The sequence below is a fragment of the Canis lupus genome, chromosome 6 (genome assembly GCF_003254725.2).
Source record: "Canis lupus dingo isolate Sandy chromosome 6, ASM325472v2, whole genome shotgun sequence".
NCBI classification, from domain to species: domain Eukaryota; kingdom Metazoa; phylum Chordata; class Mammalia; order Carnivora; family Canidae; genus Canis; species Canis lupus.
The window spans coordinates 23,284,295-23,308,443 of NC_064248.1; the positions used below are offsets into that span (position 1 = coordinate 23,284,295).

At 48.0% G+C, this 24,149-nt stretch overlaps 2 protein-coding genes and 1 non-coding gene across 11 annotated transcripts in view; 2 read left to right on the plus strand and 1 right to left on the minus strand.

Moving 5' to 3' along the window:
- The window catches only part of EEF2K (eukaryotic elongation factor 2 kinase), a 65,977-nt gene extending 52,973 nt beyond the window's left edge, over window positions 1-13,004 (minus strand). For 3 of the 9 annotated variants that reach the window (XM_049111301.1, XM_025416221.3, XM_049111298.1), the window contains exon 1: window positions 11,875-12,111. The gene's annotated coding sequence lies outside the window, so the exon portion shown is untranslated. Of the gene's footprint in view, window positions 1-2,377; window positions 2,478-11,874; window positions 12,112-12,680 lie in introns of those variants that run through there. The other 6 variants (XM_025416219.3, XM_049111299.1, XM_025416222.3 and 3 more) reach the window with 5 other exon arrangements.
- Window positions 13,005-16,525: 3,521 nt separating this feature from the next.
- Window positions 16,526-16,858, plus strand: LOC112679069 (60S ribosomal protein L35a-like). The gene has a single exon (XM_035718051.1). It carries the CDS (start codon window positions 16,526-16,528, stop codon window positions 16,856-16,858), a length of 333 nt encoding a protein of 110 aa, XP_035573944.1.
- Window positions 16,859-23,066: 6,208 nt separating this feature from the next.
- Window positions 23,067-23,148, plus strand: TRNAL-UAG (transfer RNA leucine (anticodon UAG)). The gene has a single exon. It is a non-coding gene; the product is annotated as a tRNA-Leu (tRNA).
- Window positions 23,149-24,149: the final 1,001 nt, after the last annotated feature.

Genomic DNA, 24,149 nt, shown 5'->3' on the forward strand with positions numbered 1-24,149 from the left:
CCCTGCTTCCCGGCCACTCCCAGCCCCAGTGCTTACTCTGCCCTGCTCAGCCCTGGGCCAGAACCTCTGCTGACAAAGGCAGGTCACTGGCCTCTGGGGGCTGGGATGGTGCTCGGCAGAGGCAGTATAGTTAGGAACCTGTACTCGAGTACAAACCCAAGCTGTGCTACTGGTGATGTGGACTAAATTAATTCATCTCACCAACTCCCCCATTTGTGGGGGGAGCTGAGTGCGGCAGTGGCTTGAGGTTCCACAGCCAGTTCACAAGGGAAACAAAAGGAGCTTCAGACAAGCAGCTGTGAGCCTGCCTGTCACAGCGCCTTGTACTCAGCAGGCACTCAATCTAGAACTGATTGAGCAGGAGCTGTTTTATGGTTTTTCCGTTGCCATAAACTTGCTCTTAAGGCAGCTGTGGCAGCGCCTGCTAACTGTCCCCCAACAGCTATTCTCTCCTTCTTAATAACAACTGCTGGTTTTTGGCTAAGCACATGGCCACTCAAAATAAGGTCTACACTTCCTAGATTGCTTTGCAGTTAAGTGTGACCACGTAACCAAATTCTGGCCAACGGGATATAAACAGAAAGGCTGTTTTCAACATTAGGGACGAGTTTTTAAAGGGAGGGAATGTGCCCTTTTGGAGTCTTCCTTTTTCCGGCTGGCTGGAACAGAGGTATGATGGCTGGAACTCAAGCAGCTATTTTTAACCAGGAAGAGGAAACCATATGCTGTGGATGGCAGAGCTATGAGACGGAAGGAGCCTGGGGCAGCATAATCTTATATCAGGGGGACTCACAATCTTCAGACTTTGCTATCTAAACTTACATAATCTACTGAAATTTTCTTTTTTTCCTTTACTACTTGCTAATTCTAACTGGTCCAGTAATATTGTCTCTCCCACAAAAAGTCACAGCACATCTCTTAATGAGAAGTCAATACCTGGGTAGGATCAGCCTGGGAAAACTGTCACCTCAAGCCAGAGCCCATACTTGTCAGCTAACTCCCACATTTGCCCAGGAAGCCCTGGAGATGTTGGATTCCCCTAGGCAGGCAAGGAGCCCTCACTGGCCCATAACTTTGCCCCTCGATGTGTGTTCCAACACCAGCCAAGACCCCGACCTCCCAGGAATCTCCACCTGACCTGGACTTCCTTTAGCCTACAGAGGTCTGCTCCTGTCAGCGAAAAGCTTACCACCAGGAGCAGGACCCCAGCTCCCAAGACATCAGAATTCTCTAGAAGGCTTCTTCTGCTCTCACTTAGAAATCCACATCTTGGGCAGCCCGGGTGGCCCAGCAGTTTAGCGCTGCCTTCAGCCCGGGGTGTGATCCTGGAGACCCAGGATCGAGTCCCACGTTGGGCTTCCTGCAGGGAGCCTGCTACTCTCTCTGCCTGCCTGTCTCTTTCTGTCATGAATAAATAAATAAATAATTTTTAAAAATTAAAAAAAAAAAAAAAAAGAAATCCTCATCTTCCCTTCCCAATCCCTGACACACCCTGGGAAAATGTTTGTATGGAGAGGCAGCTCCACGGAGCTCTGAGTCAGACCCAAGTTCAAGTGTGACATCACCTCTCAAGTCTCAGCTTCCTTGTTGTTGTTGTTGTTTTTAAATATTTTATTTATTTATTCATGAGAGACAGAGAGAAAGAGAGAGCGAGAGAGAGAGAGAGAGAGGCAGAGACACAGGCAGAGGGAGAAGCAGGCTCCATGCAGGGAGCCCAATGAGGGACTTGATCCCAAGACTCCAGGATCACGCCCTGGGCCAAAGGCAGGTGCTAAACCACTGGGCCACTTAAGGATCCCCATCAAGTCTCAGCTTCCTGGTTATAATCAGAGTTGTACCCACCCCATTACAGCGCTAGCACAGAGCAAGCACAATGACACAGAGCTATTCTTATCACCATCATTTTTACGATCATAAATAAGGGGGGACTGGGCCTTGGGTCCCAGCCATGCTGGTAACCTGGATACCTGGTCAGCAGCCAAGCCAAGCTTCTTCAGGGGTCCTGGGGGAACAGGCTATTTCAGGCTCTGGCCAAGGAACCACTGCTTTTACTGGGTCTTGCTATAAAAGGTTCCTCTGGCAGTGGCTGGGGCAGAAAGCATGTCTAGGTCAAGGCCTGTGGCCCAAGCCACACTGAGTGCTGGTCCTCCTCGGGGCTCCCCTCCCCCGCTCCGAGCTGCCTCGAGCTGCCTCGTCAGCTGCAGAAATGAACTACAATCTCCTGCCCGCCACTCCCAGGAGCCAGCACCCTGGATCCCATATGGTCCACGCTGCGCGGGCCAGTGCACACATTACTATGCGCCCAGCACGGCAGAACCACGTCCTCAGCTGCCCCACGGCGAACAGGGTGACTTAGGTGCCACCTTGCATCTCGCACCTACTTCAGCTCCTGCTCCTGCTCGGGGATCTGCCTCTCCCCCACGCCCAGCTTCCGCGGTTGGCGGGGTAACCGGGTGTGTCACATGACCCCGGCCTAAGCCAATCACGGCCGGCCACGGTGATTGGCTCAAAGGGGAGCATGTGACTCCAGCTAGCCAATCGGGCGCAATCCCAGGTTAGCCCGCGCTTGGGCCTGAGACCCCAGAAGGGCAGAGCATCCTTTCCTGTAGGACGCGAATCCGAGATGGGCTGAGGCCGCCAGAGAACAAAGGTTTGGTGGAAAGTAGAACAAGAGATGAAGAAAAAAATGAAGAGTGATGATGTCATTTGAGACCCTGAATCCAAACATGCCTGAGGCCGAAGTACCCACCTAGACTTCTGAATTACCCTTTGGAGGCAGGGCAGGGAGGACTTGTTTGGTTGTACATAGTTTTTTCTCACCTGTGATATGAAGTTTATTATTATTTTTTAAGATTTTATTTATTTATTTGAGAGAATGACAGAGCAAGCATGGAAAAGGTGGTGGGGGATGGGCAGAGGGAGAGAGAGAAGCAAACTCCCCTGTGAGCAGGGAGCTGATGCGGGGCTTGATCCCAGGACCCTGGGATCACGACCTGAGCCGAAGGCAGATGCTTAAACACCTGAGCCACCCAGGCACCCCCGATATGAAGCTTAAAACCCAGCCAGGACGTAGAGCAATGGCATAGTATTTCTTATAATTAAAAAAAATATTATTAAAACACACAGGGGCGCCTGGGTGGCTCAGCTGGTTGAGCATCTGGTCATGATCCACTCTGATCATGATCTCAGGGTCCTGGGATCAAGCCCCACATCAGACTCCCTGCTCAGCAGGGAGTCTGCTTCTCCCTCTCTCTCTGCTCCTCCCCACCCCCACTCATGTTATCTCTCTCTCTCTCTCTCTCTCAAATAGATGCAATCTAAAAAAATAAAATAAAAAGTAAATCACACAGTTACAAAGAATACGCCTTTCCTACCAAGGCCACCATGTATGATCATACAGGTTGGATACTCCTCAACTTTAGTGAACAGCACTTGCAACAGGACACGAGCGGCCCTGCTTCCCACCTCCAGAGGCAGCCACTTCTAATTATTCTAGATGTTAGTTTAGGTAGATATTGCCACATCTCTAAATGTGGCTTCTCTGCTATTTCTTATTTCATCTATTTGAGTCCTCATCTATTGATTCCCTGGTGTTTGATAAATGAGATTTGAGCTTCCTTCGAACATCCCACTTCCTTTCTGCACCCCACCACCCCCAGACTGGCAGGTTTCTCCTGGTTCCTTTAGATCTCACGCCAAGAACCTCTTATTCCACCAAGCAGAAGGAGCTATGGTTTCTCACAGCTGAGTAAGAGTTCATCTCACCGTGAGAGAGAAGGAAAGATGTGGCTTTTGTGCTGCAAATGAGTGATAAGAAAGCAGAAGATACTTTTGCTCCTACTGACCTCAAAGATGAGTAATTTGTACTGAAATAAGGCAGATAAGTGACACATGTAGACAGCTTCTGGTATCCCAGGTCCCATGCTAAGCACTCGACACAGACACGCTCATCTGGCAATGACTGGAGCTCCTGGGTGAAGAAACTGACAGCCTGCTTTGTGATGGGGAGGAGAAGTGAGCAGGGGCAGCCTGTCCGGGGCTGTACCCGGCTTGTTTCAACAGTATCTTAGGCTCGAGCTTGAGTTCTCAGTTTTCTTCAAACCAGAAAGAAAAACCTATCTTGGAAGAGATATCTGCACTCCCATGTTCACTGCAGCATTAATTTACAATAGTCAAGATATGGAAACAACCTAAGAGATGGATGAACGGATAATGAAAATCTGGTGTATATATACAATGGAATGTTATTCATTCTGTCATTTGCAAAAACATGAACGAACCTGGAGAACATTATGTTCAGTGAAATAAGCCAGACACAGAAGACAAACATTTTATGATCTCACTTCTATGAAGAATTGAAAAAAAAAACAAAAAACAAACCTCAAGTCATAAAAACAGAGAGTAGGATGGTGGTTGTTCACAGGGGCTTGGGAGGTGGAGGAAATAGGAAGATGTTGGTCAAAGGGTACAAAGTTTCAGTTGTGCAAGATGAGTAAGTCCTGGGATGTAAAGTACAGTACAGCATAGTGATTATAGTTAATAATACTCTATTGTATACCTGAAATTCACTAATAGACCTTTTTTTAAAAAAGTTCTTTTAAATGTCTCTACACCTGCTGCTCAAACTCAAGACTCCAAGATCAAGAGTCCCATGCTGTTCCGAATGAGCCAGCCAGGCACCCCGAGAATAGATCTTTTTTTTCTTTTCAAGATTTTATTTATTTGAGAGAGAGAGAATTTTAAGCAGACTCCATGCTGGATGCCCCATATAGAGGTCGATCTCGTGACCCCAAGATCATGAGCTGAGCTGAAATCAAGAGTCAGACGCTTAACTGAATGAGTCACTGAGGTGCCCCCTGAGAATAGATCATAATTGTTCTCACACACATAAAAAATGTTAACACGTTGAAATGACAGATATGTTAATTAGGTTGATTGTGGTAGTCATGGCACAATACATATCTATGTCAAATTATCACGTTGTACACCTTAAGTATGCACAATTTTTGTCAATTACACTCAATAAAGCTGATGAAAAACAAATTAGCAAGTCAAAGCCCAATACAGTGACTAAGGGCCTGCGCTCTGCAACCACAGGGCCCACTTTGAATCCCAGCCTCCCCGTTAGGAGCCAAAACTCTGTTCTAAGGGTAAGCCACGCCTTGAGTCTGTCCCCCACAGTGCCTGGCACTGAGCAGGGCTCCACAGTGCTAATCAAATACCTCTCCAGACTACGTTTTATTTATTTACTGGGGGTGGGGATAGTAACAAATGTACAGGATCAGAGGTTACCAAGTCAAGCTTATGTCAGTGTCTTATTAATGTCTCTATCTCTGGCGTATGGTAGGTGCTCATGAAGAAACATTTACTTAGGGGCGCCTGGGTAGCTAGGTTGGTTGGGTGTTGTACACTTGGTTTCAGCTCAGGTCATGATCTTGGGGTTGTGGAATCAAGGCATTCTGTCTCTACCCCCATCCCCCCATTTGTACTGGCGCGTGTGTGTGCATGCACATTCGCACGCTTTCTAAAATAAATCTTTTATTTATTTTAAAGATTTTATTTATTTGAGAGTGAGCGAGAGAGCGAGCATGAGCAGGGGGAGGGACAGAGGCAGAGGGAGAAGCACTGAGTGGAGAGCTTGATTTGGGGCTCAATCCCAGGACCCCAAGATCATGGGGAAGGCAGTGGAAGGCAGTGAAGGCCACTTCAGTGGAAGTGTCTGAGTGGAAGGCAGACACTTAACCGAGTGAGCCATGCAGATGCCACATAAATCTTAAAAAAAGGAAAGAAAAAGAAATGTTTATTTAAAACACTGTGGAAATAATAGAGTTTATGTCAGAATAAAAGGACTGATTTATAGATGTCCATGCCCACCTGCCACCTCCTTGCATCTTATCCCCACCTGCGCTGCCCAAGAACCAGTCACCATTCACCACCAAGCTCTTAGCTTCCTGCTTGCGCACCACAGAGGACCCTCTTTCTGAAAAGCCTCTCTTCCCTATTGCTAAGCCCCTTGGTTCCCTTCAGAATCCAGCTCAAATTTCTGCTCCCTCCAGAAAGTCCTCCCTGGGTGGTGTCCTCATCCATGAAACAGAGGACAATACCCATATCTGGAGCCGTGTGAGGAGTCAGTGGGAGCAGGCATGTGGCACCTGACAGAGAACTGGCACTCAAAAGTACCAGCTGTTATTGTGCTCTGACCAACTCCTATGCCCCACTCCCTAAGTCACTTCACTCCTGCCAGGCTCTCCATAAGCATTTCCATTACACCCAGAAGCCAAATATTCTTTTTTTTAAAAAAGATTTTATTTATTCATAAAGGACACACAAAGAGAGGCAGAGACATAGGCAGAGGAAGAAGCAGGCTCCCCATTGGGAACCTCATGCGGGACTCGATCCCAGGACCCCGGGATCATGACCTGAGCCGAAGGCAGATACTCAACCACTAAGCCACCCAGCTGCCCCAAGGCCAAACATTCTATGTGAGCACACTGGCCCTCCAAAAGATGTCCACATCCTAAAACCCAGGCCCTGTGAATTATGTTCCCTTACATGACAAAAGTAACTCCACAGGTGTGATTAAGTTCAGGATCTTGAGATGGGGAGATTCTCCTGGAAAATCCAGTGAGCCCTATACAATCACAAGGGTTCTTATATAAAAAGGGTGTAGGAAGGCCAGAGCTAAAGAAATGTGACAATGGAAGCAGGGGTCACAGAGAAAATTGGAAGATACTATGCAGTTGGCTTTGAAGATGGAGCATGGGGCCACAGCCAAGGAAGGCAGGCAGCCCCTAGAAGCTGGAAAGTGCAGGGAAACAGATTTCTCCTTGAGTCCGCAGAAGGAACTCAGCCCTGCTGACACTTTTACTTTTGAATTTCAGAAGCCAGAACCATAAGAAATTTGTGTTGTTTTAAGTCACCAAGTTTGTGGTGATTTGTTATAGTAGCGATAGGAAACAGATGTAGTCTAGAACAATGTTGCCCTTCAGGGGACACTTGGCAAATGTCTGGAGACATTTTTGGTTGTCACAACTCTCAGAGTATAGCTGGCCTCTAGTTAATAGACGCCAAAGATGCTGCTAAACATCCTACCATGCAGGACAGGCCCCCAACACAGAATTAATTATTTAGCTCAGAATGTTAACGGTGCCAAGAGACTGTGCTTTAAAATGATTCTGGAGGGGGCAGCCCAGGTGGCTCAGCAGTTTAGCGCTGCCTTCAGCCCAGGGCCTGATCCTGGAGTCCTGGGATCGTCCCACGTCGGGCTCCCTGCATGGAGCCTGCTTCTCCCTCTGCCTGTGTCTCTGCCTCTCCCTCTCTGTGTCTCTCATGAATAAATAAATAAAATCTTAAAAAAAGAAAGATTCTGGAGGAAGTGCTAGGAGACTTCCCTGACCTACTCTCCTTCCTCTCTTCCTTAAAAGCAAATCTCCGGGCATACCATTCTTTTGATTGGAGAAATTAGCTCACCTATGAGAGACAGCAACCCCCAGCTGAACCCAAGGAGCTCAGTCAACATTTGCTCTGCTGAGGCTCATAAAAATGTCACTGCAGTACACTGTGCTTTGTGCATATAAAACTGTCATGGAGCAAAGACAATTTTATTGTTTTAAAAAAAATCAGAAAAATACACTTTAGAAGACAAAGCACAAAATATTGTAATTATAGCTTCAATTTACAAGATGCACAAGAGTCTGATTTTTAATTTTTAATCATTTGCTGGGCACCCTTCTCATGTACCCAGGACACTCTGTACTCCTGCAGGTCAGGCCAGGGATACAGCATGTCTCACTTCTCAGGAGAACTCTGTGTTTACACAGCCTTTCGGTGGCCAGACCATGTGAGCATCTGGAACAAAAGGGGCCGTGTTTTATTCCTCTCTAGCTCCCAAGAGCACAATGCCTGGCACACACCAAGTTCTCCATAAATGCATGTTGCATGAGTGAGTAACTAGAGAAAAGTTGGCAATTCTGCTCATATCATGGGCATTGCAAGCGTGGAGTGGAGGGAGTATCCCATTATAATTATAAGGCATCGGGGTGTTAGCCTGAGACACAGCTGAGATCCTGAGCAGGGAAAGCCTAGATCATGGAGTGGCCCTCAAAAAAGCACTCAGACTATATCTGCCCATCAGGCTTTTGGGACAAACAGATCTGGTTTTTTTCTTTTTTTTTAAGATTTCTTTATTTATTCGTGATAGACATAGAGAGACAGAGAGAAAGACAGAGGCAGAGACACAGGAGGAGGGAGAAGCAGGTTCCATGCCAGGAGCCTGACGTGGGACTCGATCCCGGAACTCCAGGATCGTGCCCTGGGCCAAAGGCAGGCGCTAAACCGCTGGGCCACCCAGGGATCCCCCAGATCTGGGTTTAAGGCCTGTCTCTCATGGCCAACACGCACATGAGAAAATGCTCTGCATCACTGGCCATTAGGGAAATACAAATGAAAACCACAATGAGATACCACCTCACACCAGTGAGAATGGGGCAAATTAACAAGGCAGGAAACAACAAATGTTGGAGGGGATGTGGAGAAAAGGGAACCCTCTTACACTGTTGGTGGGAATGTGAACTGGTGCAGCCACTCTGGAAAACTGTGTGGAGGTTCCTCAAAGAGTTAAAAATAGACCTGCCCTACGACCCAGCAATTGCACTGTTGGGGATTTACCCCAAAGATACAGATGCAGTGAAACGCCGGGACACCTGCACCCCGATGTTTATAGCAGCAATGGCCACGATAGCCAAACTGTGGAAGGAGCCTCGGTGTCCATCGAAAGATGAATGGATAAAGAAGATGTGGTTTATGTATACAATGGAATATTACTCAGCCATTAGAAATGACAAATACCCACCATTTGCTTCAACGTGGATGGAACTGGAGGGTATTATGCTGAGTGAAGTAAGTCAGTCGGAGAAGGACAAACATTATATGTTCTCATTCATTTGGGGAATATAAATAATAGTGAAAGGGAATATAAGGGAAGGGAGAAGAAATGTGTGGGAAATATCAGAAAGGGAGACAGAACGTAAAGACTGCTAACTCTGGGAAACGAACTAGGGGTGGTAGAAGGGGAGGAGGGCGGGGGGTGGGAGTGAATGGGTGACGGGCACTGGGGGTTATTCTGTATGTTAGTAAATTGAACACCAATAAAAAATAAATTAAAAAAAAAAAAAAAAAGGCCTGTCTCTGCCACTAGTACCTGAGTGACATTGGGCAAATTGAACCTCAGCTTCCTCATCTGTAAAATTCACTCTTCCAACAAAGCAAAGTGGAGAAGAGATAAGAGAGGTAGCCAAGGGTCAGAAAAAGCTACTGTGGCATAGACAGCTAGCTCTCCACCAGGGCTTTATGCTGCCCTGCCCTGCCACGGACTACATTTCCCAGAATCCTGTGTGCCTAGGTGGGGCCATGTGACCTCATTGGGGCCAATGGAATGTGGGCCTCCCGGCAGCCCATTTTCCACACCCTGGCCAGGTCTCCCTCAACTGCAATCCTGCCCTAAGACATGTAGCCCAGAACAGATTCACAGCATTTCAGGATCACTTACAAAGCACTTATGCCATAGCTCCTCTCAGCTCCCTGGGCTTCACACTCCCTGTGCCCTCTGCCTGGCACACACCCTGGCCTGCCCTCCCTACCCATCCCCTGGCCAAGTCTGCTCATTCTTGAGGTCTCAGTTTAGATGTCACCTCCTCCAAGAAGCCTCCCCTGAATCCCAGGAGGTAGGCACTATCAGCTTCATCCTACAGAATAGGGAACCGAGGTAACAGAGAGGTTAAGTGACCTGCCCCAAATCACATGGCTAGAAAGTGGGGGAGGTGGGTGTGAAGCCAATGTGGGCTGAATCAGGGCTTTCACTCAGCCATCACTTGCTAAAACAGTTCTTCTAAAAGCGTGGTCATGGGACCACTCACAGCAGGGCCACACCTGGGAACTTGTTAAATGCGCAAATTCTCTTGCCTCACTCCAGGCCCAGTGAATTAAGCTCTGGAGGTGGGCCCAGCAATCTGTGTTTAAACAAGCTCACCAGGTGGTTCTGATGTGCCATAAAGTTGGAGAACCAATGGCCTAGAGAAATTCTCTGCAGCTGAGCCACCTGCTTTCCAGGCACTCCCTGCGGAGTCCTTGCTAGGTCTAGAAAAATGTCAGAGCTGAAGAACTGAACACTCCATGCTCTGACTTTTTAGCCATTTGAAATGCTCCTGGGACTTTGGGGACCAAGAGACGGTCATCTCCTACTTTATTACTAGCGGGTTAATGACTCACGCCTTCCTTGGTTGGAAGCCTTCTTGCTTATGCCCATCAGCCTTGACTACAAGGGTTTAATCCAGCAACATTTAAAAATCCAAGCCTCAGGGCCCCTGGGTGGCTCAGTCAGTTAAGCGTCTGCCTTCGGCTCAGGTCATAATCCCAGGGTCCTGAGATCGAACCCCACATCAGGCTCCCTGCTTAGCGGCGAGTCTGCTTCTCCCTCTGCCCCTCCCTCCCAGCTTGTGTGCTCTATCACAAACAAATTAATAAAATCTTAAAAAAATCCAAGTTGCTTCCATCCATGGTGGTCACCATAATCACTTTCTAGAACATTCTCAGTTTCTCAGTTCACTAAGGCAATAGTCTGCAGCTTCTTGGTCAGCAGAACTGGTCTCTCCAACACAGAAACTTTTATTTTTTAATCAGTCCAGCCAGCCGGTATTACTTTGGATATAGTCCTGATCATTGATTTTTTTCTGCTTCAGCTTTAAGAAGTGGATAAGAATGAGTAACCTTCTAGAGAAGGGGCTTAAACAAATCTAAGTTTCTGCTGTTGACATTCAGCTTTCTTCCACACTGTTCTCAGTGTCCTGGCAGCTGGCCACCAATTCTGCCCCAAACTGGACAAGATGTATTTGGAGAATCCAACCAGTGTGAGAAAAAAGGCCTAAAGACACCCTTCCACAGTGGAATGGCCCAGCCAGATCACCCGGAGGGGAAGGCCACAGCCAACAAACCCCATGCACAGCCCCAGACCTTCCAAAGAGCTTACTGGACCCCATTCTCTTCAGCAGACATGGAACCAGGGACTTCAGGGGAGGCAGAAAGGGGGGGGTTTGCTCCAAGGTCACTTGGGGGCTCAGGCTCCTTTGTGCTGGTAGCTCCGCCCCCTGCCCCCCACTCCCAGCCCTCCCAATCCACTGGTAAATGTAGAAAGAGGAGAGGGAGGTTTTTAGGGTTAAACTTGAGAGGGGCACAGGCTATTTCTGCTCACGTTCCATCAGCCAAAACGCAATCACGTAGGCCACCAAACGGTAAGGGCACCTGGGAAACTCAGCCAGGACATACCTCAGGAAGAGGAGAATGTGCATATAGGCGACCATAGGCGACTCACTGCCATCTCTGCCACATGGTACATTAAAAATGGGTTAAAATAAAGTCAGGGCTATATCCTTAGTCAAAAAGTAGTGTTCTGTCCCCCAACAGCACAGAAGAGAGAAACTGTAAGTCATAGAACGGACACGATTAATCCTATGTAATCTGAGACCATTTCAAGTGATCATCAGGCCCTGACTTCCTGCCTCCCCAACACTTGCATAATATATGAACTTGGGGGCCCTGCACACACACCCCTCTTTGAGAAGGGAAGTCAAAAGAGACGGATGGCAATCCCAGATGGCAATCCCAACTATGTTACACCTGAATTCACATCATCAAGGAGGTTTATCATATTTGTCAATACAGGAACAAAGGAATGCATGTGCACATACGCTATCTCTAACCCCTACCTCCTTCCACTGGCATCCTTTCCAGATCAGCTCAAATATCACCTCCTCCAGGAAGCCTCCCTGGGAACCTCCCCCCTCCACACACATCCACACAGAGGGCACCACCGGCTCCCACCTGCTTGCTCTACACCTGCAGGCTCCATGAGCTTTGCATATTAGCTGCTGGACAACCTTGGGCCTCGGTTTCCTCCTCTGTAAAATCAGAGGAATGGGCGATGGCACTCCACTTCCTGGCTGACGTTGTGGCCCCAAGGCAGGGCCGAGAAGCCAGAGTGTGCCCACAGCCCATCTGTCAACCTGGGGACGCAGCTAGGCTGGCTCCCCGCAATCCTCCACCGGGGCAGACAGATCTAGGCCGGGACTTACCCGGGAGGCCTCCACCTCCGCGCCACCACTCGCCTATCAATGCCCGGCCCTCGGCGCACGTGTCCGCGGAGCCTGCCAACACCCAGACCCCCTCCCGCAGCCAACAATGCAGCAGGGGCGCGTCTACACTGTCCTCGAGGTTCCAGGAATTCGAGGGCGGGGGGTGGGGGGAGGGCAGGGGATGCGGCTCTGGGCCCCGGGGGAGGCAGGAAGGCAGCGCTGCCCGCACCCTGCGCGGGTTCCGAGGAGCCCTGGGCGGAGGCCCCCACACTGCCTCTCCCAGTCAACAGTGCGCCAAGCGCTCTCCGAGCAGACACGGCCGTTCATCTGCGGGACCCCCCCCCCCACACCCCTTCACAGAGGCAAACGGCCGCCAGGAGTTGAAACCCGAGGAGCAGCGCCCCCCGCTCCATCTGCGCCGCCTCCGCTCCACTCCCACGCCCGACCCCCTGCGCGCGGAGCGCGGGTGCACAGGGGCGCGCCGGGCCTGCACGCGGGCTCCCGGCTCCCGGCTCCGGCTCCCGGCTCCCGGTCCCCGCCCGCGCCCGCACCCACCTCCCTCGGGCGGACAGGCGCTGCCGCCGCTGCGCACGGCCGCGAGGATCCAGAGGAGTTGGCAGAGGCTGGCGGCCCGGTGCTCCAGGGTGCAGGGCGGGCTGGCCCCCCGAGAGTGCCGGGGAGCAGCGAGCGGGGCGCACCGGCAGGCGCTCCGGAGACGCAGAGGGGGCCGCGCGCGGCGGTCCGAGAGATCCCGGGGCGCGGGGGACGCGTGCCAGGGGCGGGGCGCAGGCGACAGTCGGCGGAGCCGGGGCAGCTCGGCGTGCGGCGTGCGGCGTCCGGCCTCGGATCCCGGCGAGAGCGGGGCTCGGCTGGGGCAGCGGCAGGGGCTCCAGCCGCGGGCAGGGGCGGGGCTCCGGGCCCGCGGGCGCACCGCGCGGCGCTCCCGTGGCCGCCCCCTGGTGGCCGTGGGCGGTCCTGCAGCCGCCAGGCGGGGCTCCGGGCTCCAGCGCAGAAGCCGCGCCTCGCTCGCACCTAATGCGAGGGGCGGGCCTAGCACCCACCTGCCAAGAGGGCGCCCTCCCCGTGGGCAAGCCCAGAAGTCCTTTCCAAAATCACTAGAAATCCAGCTCATTAAGTCTCCGTGCGTAAACTTATAATATTTTTATCAGAAACTGCCTTTTTTTTTGTCCTGGTTTCTGCTTTGTAAAAACTTAGGCACTTACAACAATTGCAATCATTTGGGTAATTATTGCCCTCTAGACATTCCTTACCGTTCTAGTACATTGCCGTAGTCCTAACTCTCAGCACGGGGCTTGGCACATGCTCGATGCTTAATAAACAGCTGGGCAATGAATGGATAAATATGGAAAGGTATAAAGAAGGAAAGGGGAGCCCAGGGATCCCTGGGTGGTGCGGCGGTTTGGTGCCTGCCTTTGGCCCAGGGCGTGATCCTGGAGACCTGGGATCGAATCCCACGTCGGGCTCCCGGTGCATGGAGCCTGCTTCTCTCTCTGCCTCTCTCTCTCTCTCTCTCTCTCTGTGACTATCATAAATAAAAATTTTAAAAAATCTTTTAAAAAAAAGTAAAGGCTATATTAATATATTATATATAATTAGTATGTATTAATATTAGTATTATTACTAATAGTATTATTACATATTAGTATGCATTAATATTAATACATCATATATCAATACAATACAGAATATGTATTAGTATTGATACATTAATATTAATACATATTAATATGCATCAATTCTATTTATTATATTAATTATACATAGTTGACATATATTAATGTTGATATTCTATCCTTCCAGATACTTTTCTAGTAAAATTTTAGAGATTTTACAACTCGTATTTCAAATATAAAAATAAGTGATACTTATTGAGTGATTTATCTCATTTATCTCATTTATCTCATTCTATCTTCACACCAACCCTGAAAGGTAGGTTGCATTAGCTCTATTTCACAGATCATAAAACTGAGACTCTTAGTGATAGATTTGCCAAAAGAAAAAATTTTTAAACGTTATTTACTTAAGTAATCTCTACACCCAACATGGGGCTTTTACCCAAGACCCCAAGATCAAGAGTCACAGGCTCCTCCAACTGAGCAAGCCAGGTGCCCCTGCCCCGGCCCAAAGCGTTTCTAAGGTGGCTCCTCTTGGCAAGGGGTATCTACATTTCAGGAGCTGGAGGGCATTCTGAGTCTTTGCTCAAGCAAGGCCCAGCAAACACAGACACAGAGACAGATGATGACATCTGGGTTTGCATGTAGGCATATTTACACTTTTCCTAGGAAGAATGGACTCCTATCTGTTGCTCAACGCCCCTCCCACCTCCCTCAGCACAACACTAGCTTGTGGACATGTTTTCTGTGGTCAAGAGCCACCTGTCATTTGTAATGCCTGCTTTGACATGCCTCTGAAGCGATGCAATAGGAGCTGATATTTATAGAGCACTCAGTCTACAAGGCACTGTGGTAACTGCTTTACAGGCATTAGCTCTTTTCACTCCTATCCCAACCCTCTTACCATCCCCACTTCATACACAGGGAGACTGAGACTGGTTAAAGGACTTTCCAAGGTTACACAGTATATGGCAGAGCCAGGATTTGACCCAGGTCTGGGTATGGACTGGCCCCTCAAGTGTTCTGTCCCTAAGCTTTCACTCCTCTGTTTTTGAGGTCCCTGAAAATTCAGATTCCCCTGGAAGAGCAAAGGCCTTCAGCTTACCAGATGCTATGGTCTCTGCAGGGAGTAGGTTCACGTTTATGCAGCTTGGGGAGGGGGGTGAGGTACAGATGGCATCTCATCAGGTGGTGAGGAGAATGAAAAATATAAATGGTCTTGAAACCCATCATTGAAGGATGCCTGGATGGCTCAGCAGTTGAGCATCTGTCTTTAGCTCAGGTTGTGATCCCGTGGTCCTGGGATCAAGTCCTGCATTGGGCTCCCCCGCAGGACGCCTGCTTCTCCCACTGCCTGTGTCTCTGCCTCTCTCTCTCTCTCTCTCTCTCTCTCTCTCTCATGAATAAGTAAACAAAATCTTAGAAACAAAAAAGAAGAAACCCATCATTCAGTGTTTTATCCTTGGCCTCTGTGCTACAAGTTTTGGAAAATACAAGAGCTAGTAGATATTTTGGGTTGAAGTGTTGGCTCCTTTAGTCATCTTGGGAAAACTCCACTGGCTCTTGGCAAGACAAAATTGCACCTGAAATTCTGACCGTGGGAAAGTAGGGCAGGAACAAAGTTTGAACTACTCTGTCCAAGTCCAAAGTCAGACAGACAGAAAGAAAGAAAAAGAAAGAAAGAAAGAAAGACCAACAAGGACTGTACTACTTAACCATTTATAGCTCTGTGGCCTTGGACATGGTATTTAACTCCTCTGAGCCTCTGTAATTTGTGTCTGCCCAACAGAAGTTCCCCTTCTTTGCATGAAGATCTGGCTTTGTCTTCAGGAAACCAGACCACCCTATTCTCAGCTGCTGAGAACAGCCCTCACCACTGACCTGGGGCCAAGAGTAGACACATGACAAGACCTGGCCAATGGACATATTCCATCCCTTTAGCCCAATGAGATATTAATCTAGATCTTTTCTGCCAAATTTTAAAAAGAGAATATCTCTTTCCCAGAGAGCTGGTAGGATTTAAGCTTAGGGTTTCTGGACATTCATTCTTAAGGCAAATATTTATTCAGTTTTTTTTTTTTTTTTTATGATAGTCACAGAGAGAGAGAGAGAGGCAGAGACACAGGCAGAGGGAGAAGCAGGCTCCATGCACTGGGAGCCCGATGTGGGATTTGATCCCGGGTCTCCAGGATCGCACCCTGGGCCAAAGGCAGGCGCCAAACCTCTGCGCCACCCAGGGATCCCTATTTATTCAGTTCTTACTGTGTGTCAAGTATTGGGCTAGGGGTTGGGAAAAAGGCCTGCTTCAGAGAGAAATGGGAGAACGGAAATTTCTCACATAGTCTTTATTCCATACCATTTAAACTGCCAGGTGTGCCACGAGTGAGAAGTGTAGCAGGCAATAAGAGATGACACAGGGGAACTTGTTCAGGAAGGCTCTTCTGAAGAAATTACATTTGAGTGGAGCCCTGAAGGAAAAGTAGACATCACTTTTAGAAGCCATAGGCAGACAAGTGCCTTGGGTGGCCTCAGCAAGGAGATGTAGATCAGATCATTCTTGGTTTTTGCTTAGTCCTTAATCTCCTCCTATCGCCATCACACAAAGCTGTTCAGACTTTATGGAAGAGTTTGGATAACAAAAAAGAATGTAGGAGGGCGCTTTTTCCACCAACTTGGGGCCTGTGGAGGTGAGAAGTGCTCCTGTTCCTGAACTTTGGGTGCAAATAAGTGCAGCCTGGTGGAAACAGGACTCCTAAAACGACGAATATGTCTGGAAGGCTTTGGTCCAAGGCCATTTTTGCAGGCTATAAATGGGGTCTCCAGAACCAGAGGGAGCACACAGCTCCACTTAAGATCAAAGGTGTTTATGCTCCAGATGAAACTGAATTCTATCTAGGCAAGCAATGTGCTTATGTGTACAGAGCAAAGAACAACATAGTAACTCCTGGTGGCAAACCAGACAAAACCAGAGTAATCTGGGGAAAAGTAACTCATGCTCATGGAAGCAGTGGCATGGTTCATACCAAATTCAGAAGCAACCTTCCTGGTAAAGCCATTGGCCACCGAATCCGTGTGATGCTGTACCCTTCAAGGATTTAAACTTACTGAAATAAATAAAGGTGTAGATTTGTTCTCTTGTGGGAAAAAAAAAAAAAAACAAAAAGAATGTAGGAGGGAAAACATTCACCCATACCAGCAATGTTACAGTGTCCAAGAGGAAAAATAAACACTTAACTGGGACGTGCATTGGCACATTCCAGTTCTAAGCCTTGCTCCCCTGTCCTAAAACTTGCCCTTCTTCCTCTCACATGGACAAACATCTCTTCAAGTTCTAAGGGACAAAAGCCCTGCTTCTATTAGAAAATCCCTCTTCCCACTGACAGGGAGTTGGGTTTTCCCCCGCTTTCCCACCAGAGTAATCCATGGGACTCAGTAACCCACAAGACACAAAAGATACCAAGACAGTGAAAAATCACACCAGCAACCAATGTAATATTGTGATTTTGTGTCCTCTCTCTCTCTCTCTCTCTATATATATATATATATATATTTTTTTTTTTTTGAGAGCGAGAGAGAGCGAGAAAGTGTGAATGTGCAAGCAGGGGTGGGAGGGGCAGAGGGAAAGGAAGAGAGAGAATCCCAAGACAGTTTCCACGCCCAGCAGGAGCCCAATGCAGGGCTCAATCCCAAGACCTGGGCTGAAATCAAGAGTTGGAGGCTTATCCAATTGAGCCACCGAGGCACCCCTTGATTTTATGTCAAACATATATGCATATGTATGTGTATATATATATGTATATATTTAAGTGAGAAGACAATTAAGAGAATGGGAGAAAATATTCACCAGTCACGTATCCGATAAGGGAATCATAGCCAGAACAGAGAGCTCTTACCTCTCAGCCATAAAAAGATAAACAACCCAACTTAAAAATGGGCAAAAGAGGGGTACCTGGGTGGCTCAGTCAGTTGGGTGTCTGACTTTTCATTTTGGCTCAGGTCATGATCTCAGTGTTGTGGGATCGCGCCCTACATCGGGCTCTGCACTCAGCATGGAGTCTGCTTGTCCCTCTCCCTCTGCTCCTCCACCTACTCTCCCTCTCTCCCTCTCCCTCTCTCGAATAAATAAATAAGGGACGCCTGGGTAGCTCAGCAGTTGTGCATCTGCCTTCGGCCCTGGGTGTGATCCTGGAGTTCTGGGATTGAGTCCCGCGTCGGGCTCCCTGTATGGAGCCTGCCTCTCTCTGCCTGTGTCTCTGCTTCTCTCTCTCTCTCTCTCTTTCGTGTCTCTTATAAATAAATAAAATCTTTAAAAATGAATGAATGAATAAATAAATAAATAAAACCTTTAAAAAATTCATTTATATGAAATGTCCAGAATGAGGAAATCCATGGTGATAGAAGGTAGATTAGTGGTTGCCTGGAGCTGGGAAGGGAGTTTCAGTAGAATGAGGGGTGGCTACTAATGGGTATGGAGTTTCTTTTTTGGGGTGATGAAAAGGTCCTAAAATTAATCATGGTGATGGTCGCACAATTTTGAATATACTAAAAAAAAAAAAACAAAAACAAAAAAAAAAAACACTGACTTATTTATATATTTTAAATGGGCATATTGCATGATCTGTGGATTATATCACATTAAAGCTGCTAAGCAGCCCCCCTCCAAAATATTCATGGAGTCTTCATCTCACCCAGTGCTTCACAGTGTGGCAGCCGAGGAAAGGCCACCACCAGAAATAGTAGCCCAACTCTTATGTGCACTGGCCCTGTCACAGATATGTGGCAATTCCCAACTTCAAGGAGACGGGTATAGTCTTTGCACAGGCTTAGGCTAGCATGGAAAACCACACTAGCGGGGCAGCCCGGGTGGTTTAGTGGTCTAGCGTTGCCTTCAGCCCAGGGTGTGATCCTGGAGACCTGGGATTGAGTCCCACATTGGGCTCCCTGCATAGAGACTGCTTCTCCCTCTGCCTGTGTCTCTGCCTCTCTCTCTGTCTCTCTCTCTCTCTCTCTCTCTCTGTGTCTCTCATGAATAAATAAATAAAATCTTGAAAAAAGAAAGAAAGAAAAAAAACCACACTAGCCACACACACCACAGAAGGGAAATGGTTTTCAGGTGTTAACTGTTCAGATCCCTTTTCCATAGGAGGCTGTGCCCACAGGGGTCATAGAGCAATTTTAGGTTCACAGCAAAATTAAGGAGAAAGCATAGAGACTTCCTATACCTCCCCTGTCCCCCACACAGGCACGGCCTCCCTATTATCATTGTTCCCCATTGGAGTGGTACATTTGTGAAAACTGATGAACCTACACCGACACATCATTATCACTCAAAGTCCATTGTTCACATTAGGGTTCACTCTTGGTGTGGTACATTCTATGAGTCTAGGTAAGTGTATAATGACATATATCCACCATTGTAGTATCATATAGTTTCTTTGCCCTAAAAATCCTGTCTCCCAACTATTCATCACCTAACAACCCCTCCCCAACTCTTGGGAACCACAGTGAGATGCTTAAAAGCAGCAGCTTGAAAGAACTCCTTGGCTCCGAAGGTCCCAGGCCTACGAGGCATAAAATGTGGAGTGCCAGACGCCTGGGTGGCTCAGTGGTTTAGCGCCTGCCTATGGCCCAGGGTGTGATCCTGGAGACCTGGGATTGAGTCCCACGTTGGGCTCCTTGCATGGAGCCTGCTTCTGTCTCTGTCTCTCTCCGTGTGTCTCTCATGAATAAATAAAATCTTAAAAAAAAAAAAAAAAGTGAAGCACGTTGTCACAGGACCATTGGAATGTCTGTGTATAGCTATAGAAAGATTCACAGAAGTTATGAAATGACCACACTTCTGTCTTTCGGGGAGGGCATACCTCCCTTTGCCATCTGCAAAGCAAACCCCAGGATTAGAGTGGGGCATTTGGCCATACATCTGCATAGGAAAAGATCCAGAAGGACAGCTCAAGATTGCTCTTTACAGGGAGTACTTCTGAGCTGGGGGGTTCAGCTGTAAAGGACAGTGGTGGTGAGGAAAAGAATTTCCCTTCAACTTTATACCTGTGATATGACATTTGAAAAAAATTTGCAATGGGGATGTCTTCCATTACATTTCAAATTTATTTATTTTTAAAAATTTCATTTTTTAAAAAAATATTTTATTTATCTGAGAGACAGTGAGCATGCACAAGTGGGGGAGGGACAGAAGCAGACTCCCCGCTGAGCGGGGGGGGGGGCACTGCCTGCCTGCCATGGGGTTCAATCCCAGGGCTGAGATCATGTCATGACCTGAGCTGAAGGCAGACACTTAATCGACCTAGCCATTGAGGTGCCCCTAAAATTTCATTTTTAAGTAATATCTGCACCCAACATGGGCCTCAAACCCACAACCTCAAGATCAAGAATCACATGCTCTACTGACTGAGCCAGCTGGGGCCTCTACATTTCAAATTTTCACAGACAGAAAGCACCTTCCTTTATTCACTGAAGTGTTGACAGAGTTTAACTGGGTAGAGAAATTAAAGGTGATTTTTGTTTTCTTATTTGTGCTTCTCCTTCTTTGCTTGAGTTTCGACAAGGAACACGTACTACTTTATTTGCAAAAGTTATTTTTAAATGTCACTTCAAAACCAAAACTTTTACAGAATGAAACAAAACCCCAAAATGCAACAGTCCTGTTGCTGTGGTTTCCGTGGTCGCTTGGCTAGGGCTGGCTTTGCACAGAAGCTGCCTTCTCTCAAACAGCACCCTTGAAGACATAAATCACTGGAGAAGCCAAGTCAGCACGGCTGTGGGAAGTCAGGCCAGGAGAGGAATGCTCAGTGGAGCAGATGAGCTCATGGCCTTGCCTCCACTGGATTTTTGTTCTGTTGGAGAAGCAGCTTTGGCTTGAGGGTTCTGGGCAGCTTTGGAAGCAGCTCTCCTCTCAGAAGACTTGTTCTTTGCCTGATCAGGCCTAGTAGGTACAGGATTAATGTTCACTTGAATTAAATGATCAGAGAGAGAGTTGGGGTGGGGGAAGGTTACTCCCAGCATATGGTCTAACTATAGGAGAATGCTGAGTCATGAGGGGCATGGGGGAGGGAATTCCTAAATAACTCTCTGCCTCCTGCTTGTGGCTGCAAGTGATCTTCCAGAAGAACAGATCACAGTTTGGCCACATCCAGACAAAAGTTCTATGAGCTCTCCTGTCTGGCAGCTCCAGCCAGAGGCATTTGCCTCTGACTTTGTCTAGGTCCAGGTAGCAAGATGGAGTGGCCTTAACCAAGCAATGCAAAACCACCAGTAGGAGGAGAAGTCTCACAGCCTATACTGTTCTAGGTACTAGGGATATGGCTTTGGGTGAACAAGACACGACTGCCTGACCTCCTGGAGCTGACATTCTAGCAGGGTCCGGGAGAGACTCAAACACCTGCTTAAGGCAGAGGTAGGGAGATGTATGTGGAATAGTATCACCAACTGGTCACCACCCAGGTAAGAACTCTGATGATGAGCACACGGAAGTACTGGGAGGGAGCCAAGAGCTTAGATCCCTGGGGTCACCACCACCACATCCGCACTATGTGCCAGGGATGTTTAAGTGCATGACACACATTACCACATTCAATCTTCCCTCTGCTTCATTCTCGAGTAGCCAAGTACCCACAACAGTGCCTGACACGCTGCAGGTGCTCGGGAAATATGTGCTGAATGAATGAGTTTGATTCTCACAGCAATCCTGTGAAGTGGGTATTATGATCACCCCATTACAGGGATGAATAACACGTCCAGAAAGAAGTAGTTTTCCTAAGGTCACACAGCTAGTCCAAGCTCAGCCTGTGTGATTCCCAAGCCCATGGGTTGGTTTAGCCACTGTACTGGTTTCCTATGACTACTGTAACAACTTACCACAAATTTAGTGGATTAAGACAACACAGTCATCTTCTAGTTCCAGAAGTGAGAAGTCTGAAAATCAAGGTGTCACAGGCACTTGTGTTCCGTCTTGTACCTTCTAGGGGAGAATCTGTGTCCTTACCTTTTATAGCCTCTAATGCATTTGTTGGTTTGTGGTGGTTATCACTAGGACCTCTGTTTCTGTCTTCGCATCTCCTGCTCTAATTCCTGCGTCGCTCTTCCAAGGACCCTTGTGATTATACTGGGCCCACCTGGATAATCCAGAATAATCTCCCCATCTTGAGATCCTTAATTACATCAACAAAGTCCCTTTTTTTTTTAATTAATTTTTACTTTTATTTATTTCTTTTTAACAAAGTCCCTTTTGTCACATAAAGTAACATACAGGTTCTGGGGATTTGAATATGGACATCTTTGGTGGTGGGCAATACTCCGCTTACCATACATACTCCCCTGCCTATCTTTACTATGCTGTATCTCTGTTATTTTCCTTAAACATGCAAGGAAATGGAGAAGCCCAAGAATATGCAAAATTATTTTTTTTTAAAAAGGACTAAAACGATCTGAGACTCCTCAGGTAGGAGGAAGGGGAACTGAACTTGAAGGATATCAAAAGACACTTGAATCTTAATAATTAATTATATAATTAATTAATAATTAATAATAATTTATATTTGAAGCAAATATTCAAAACGTTAACAATTAATTCTGGGTGATGGGAAATAGAAATGTATCGCGTACTTATGTACGGTGTAGTTGCTCTGTATTTAGAGATTGTACTTAATGCAACTGTGTTGCATTAAAAACGGAAAACACAGATCGCCTGCACGGAAGCGTCTTGGGAGGCTGGCTCGGCAGGTGGAGACAAGTCACTTGGCCTCTCTGCACCTCAGCTTCTAAGATGCGGACAAGGGGTACCGTGTAACAACGTTGTCATTGTAACGGCATCCACCTGGACCGGTGATTCTCACCTCGCGGGAGCAGGGACCGCGCCGTGGGGCCACCCAGGCTTGCAGAGCTGACCTGGAGTGGGGCTGGGGGGTCCGCAGGTGGGGACAGAGCAGCCGGGCCCCAGCCCGGCCGGGAGGAAGCGGCGGCGCGGCACCGCCCCCTCGTGGCCGTAGCCAGCATACGACGCACACGGCAAAGCCCACGTACACGCATGGGAGGACTGAATATTAATGCTTAATATTTAGGAACTCTCCTTTCCTTTGTAATGCTGGGTTCCGACCGTAGTTTTTGCTGCCGATCACAAAAGTATTGTGATTCCGAGGCCCAGAAGGGAGGCGGCGGTCAAGACGCCTTTAACAGGCGCAGCAAACACTCGGCTGATATTGCGCATGCGCAAAACCCAGGAGGGCGGGCCATGGAGCGTGAGATGCCACGTCATTAGACTAATATAGTCTCAGCGGAAGGCGTCGTAGCGGGCGGTAGCGTGGCCGAGTGGTCTAAGGCGCTGGATTTAGGCTCCAGTCATTTCGATGGCGTGGGTTCGAATCCCACCGCTGCCACACCCAGGACGGTCTCACTTTTCCTGAACCCTTCAATTTGTCACTCTTCTCACCCTTCAATTTGTTTGTTATCCTTTCTCAGTCCCTCTTCCTTTTTGCTCTTCTCTTACGCTCTTAAAAAAAAAAAAAAAAAAAAAAAAAAAGGAATAGAGAGCGAACGGGAGAAGGAAGAAACTGCAACCCAGGCCCTTTCCTGTCCTAGCCCAGTACACAAACCCACCGATCCGGCTACCTAAAAAACAAAACCAGGGGTGCCTCCTTAATTTCCAGGAGAAAAGCATTTGAGATAACTTTAATAGTTTCCAGCAGACTGCCTACATCTTTAATTTAATGCTCCAAGACTGGAGGCCACAGGGAGCAAACCTCCTTACCCTACAAGGACAAAGGTTGGTTGGGGTGATTTAATTGTGACCTGAGTTAGGGAGGGCTCCTTTCCAGCCCGCTCTATGTCCTACGGAGAGCCCCAGCTGACTCCACAGACCTCTGTTGGTAGAAGCGTGGCAGGTGATCCTGTGGAAAGGCTCGGGCCTCAGGGGGCTTGCCCCACATGGGGCTGTTAACCTTGAGGTCCCAGCTTCATTGATCCACCTCCTCTCTGGTCTTCAGGCTTGGCTCAGGGGCCTCTCATCTATTTATTTAGCTAATAACTATGAAAGTTCTGCTGTGTGCCAGAAACCAAGTTCGTCCTGAGGCTACAGAGCACAGAAGGCAGGCAAGTCTTCTCACTCAGTTTTACAGCTGTGATCATTTCAAGTTACAAACCAGTGAGGAGTCTTATGCAGTGCAGCATGCAAACCTGGCCCAGGTCAACCGAGGAGGTGACATTTAGCTGGGACTTGAAATGGACAGGTTAAGTATGGGAGAGAAGAGTCCCAGGAAGAGGAAACAGCATATGGAAAATCCTAGCAGCAAATGAGAGCCTGGTGAGTCTTGAGTTGCTTTAAAGGCAATTCAGGGCAGCTGAGCAGAGAGCAGCTTGGATTAACCACAAGAGATGACGC

Bases quoted from the DNA above. Each gene is read 5' to 3' on its own strand.
- LOC112679069 (XM_035718051.1), top strand. From the start codon at position 16,526: ATGTCTGGAAGGCTTTGGTCCAAGGCCATTTTTGCAGGCTATAAATGG.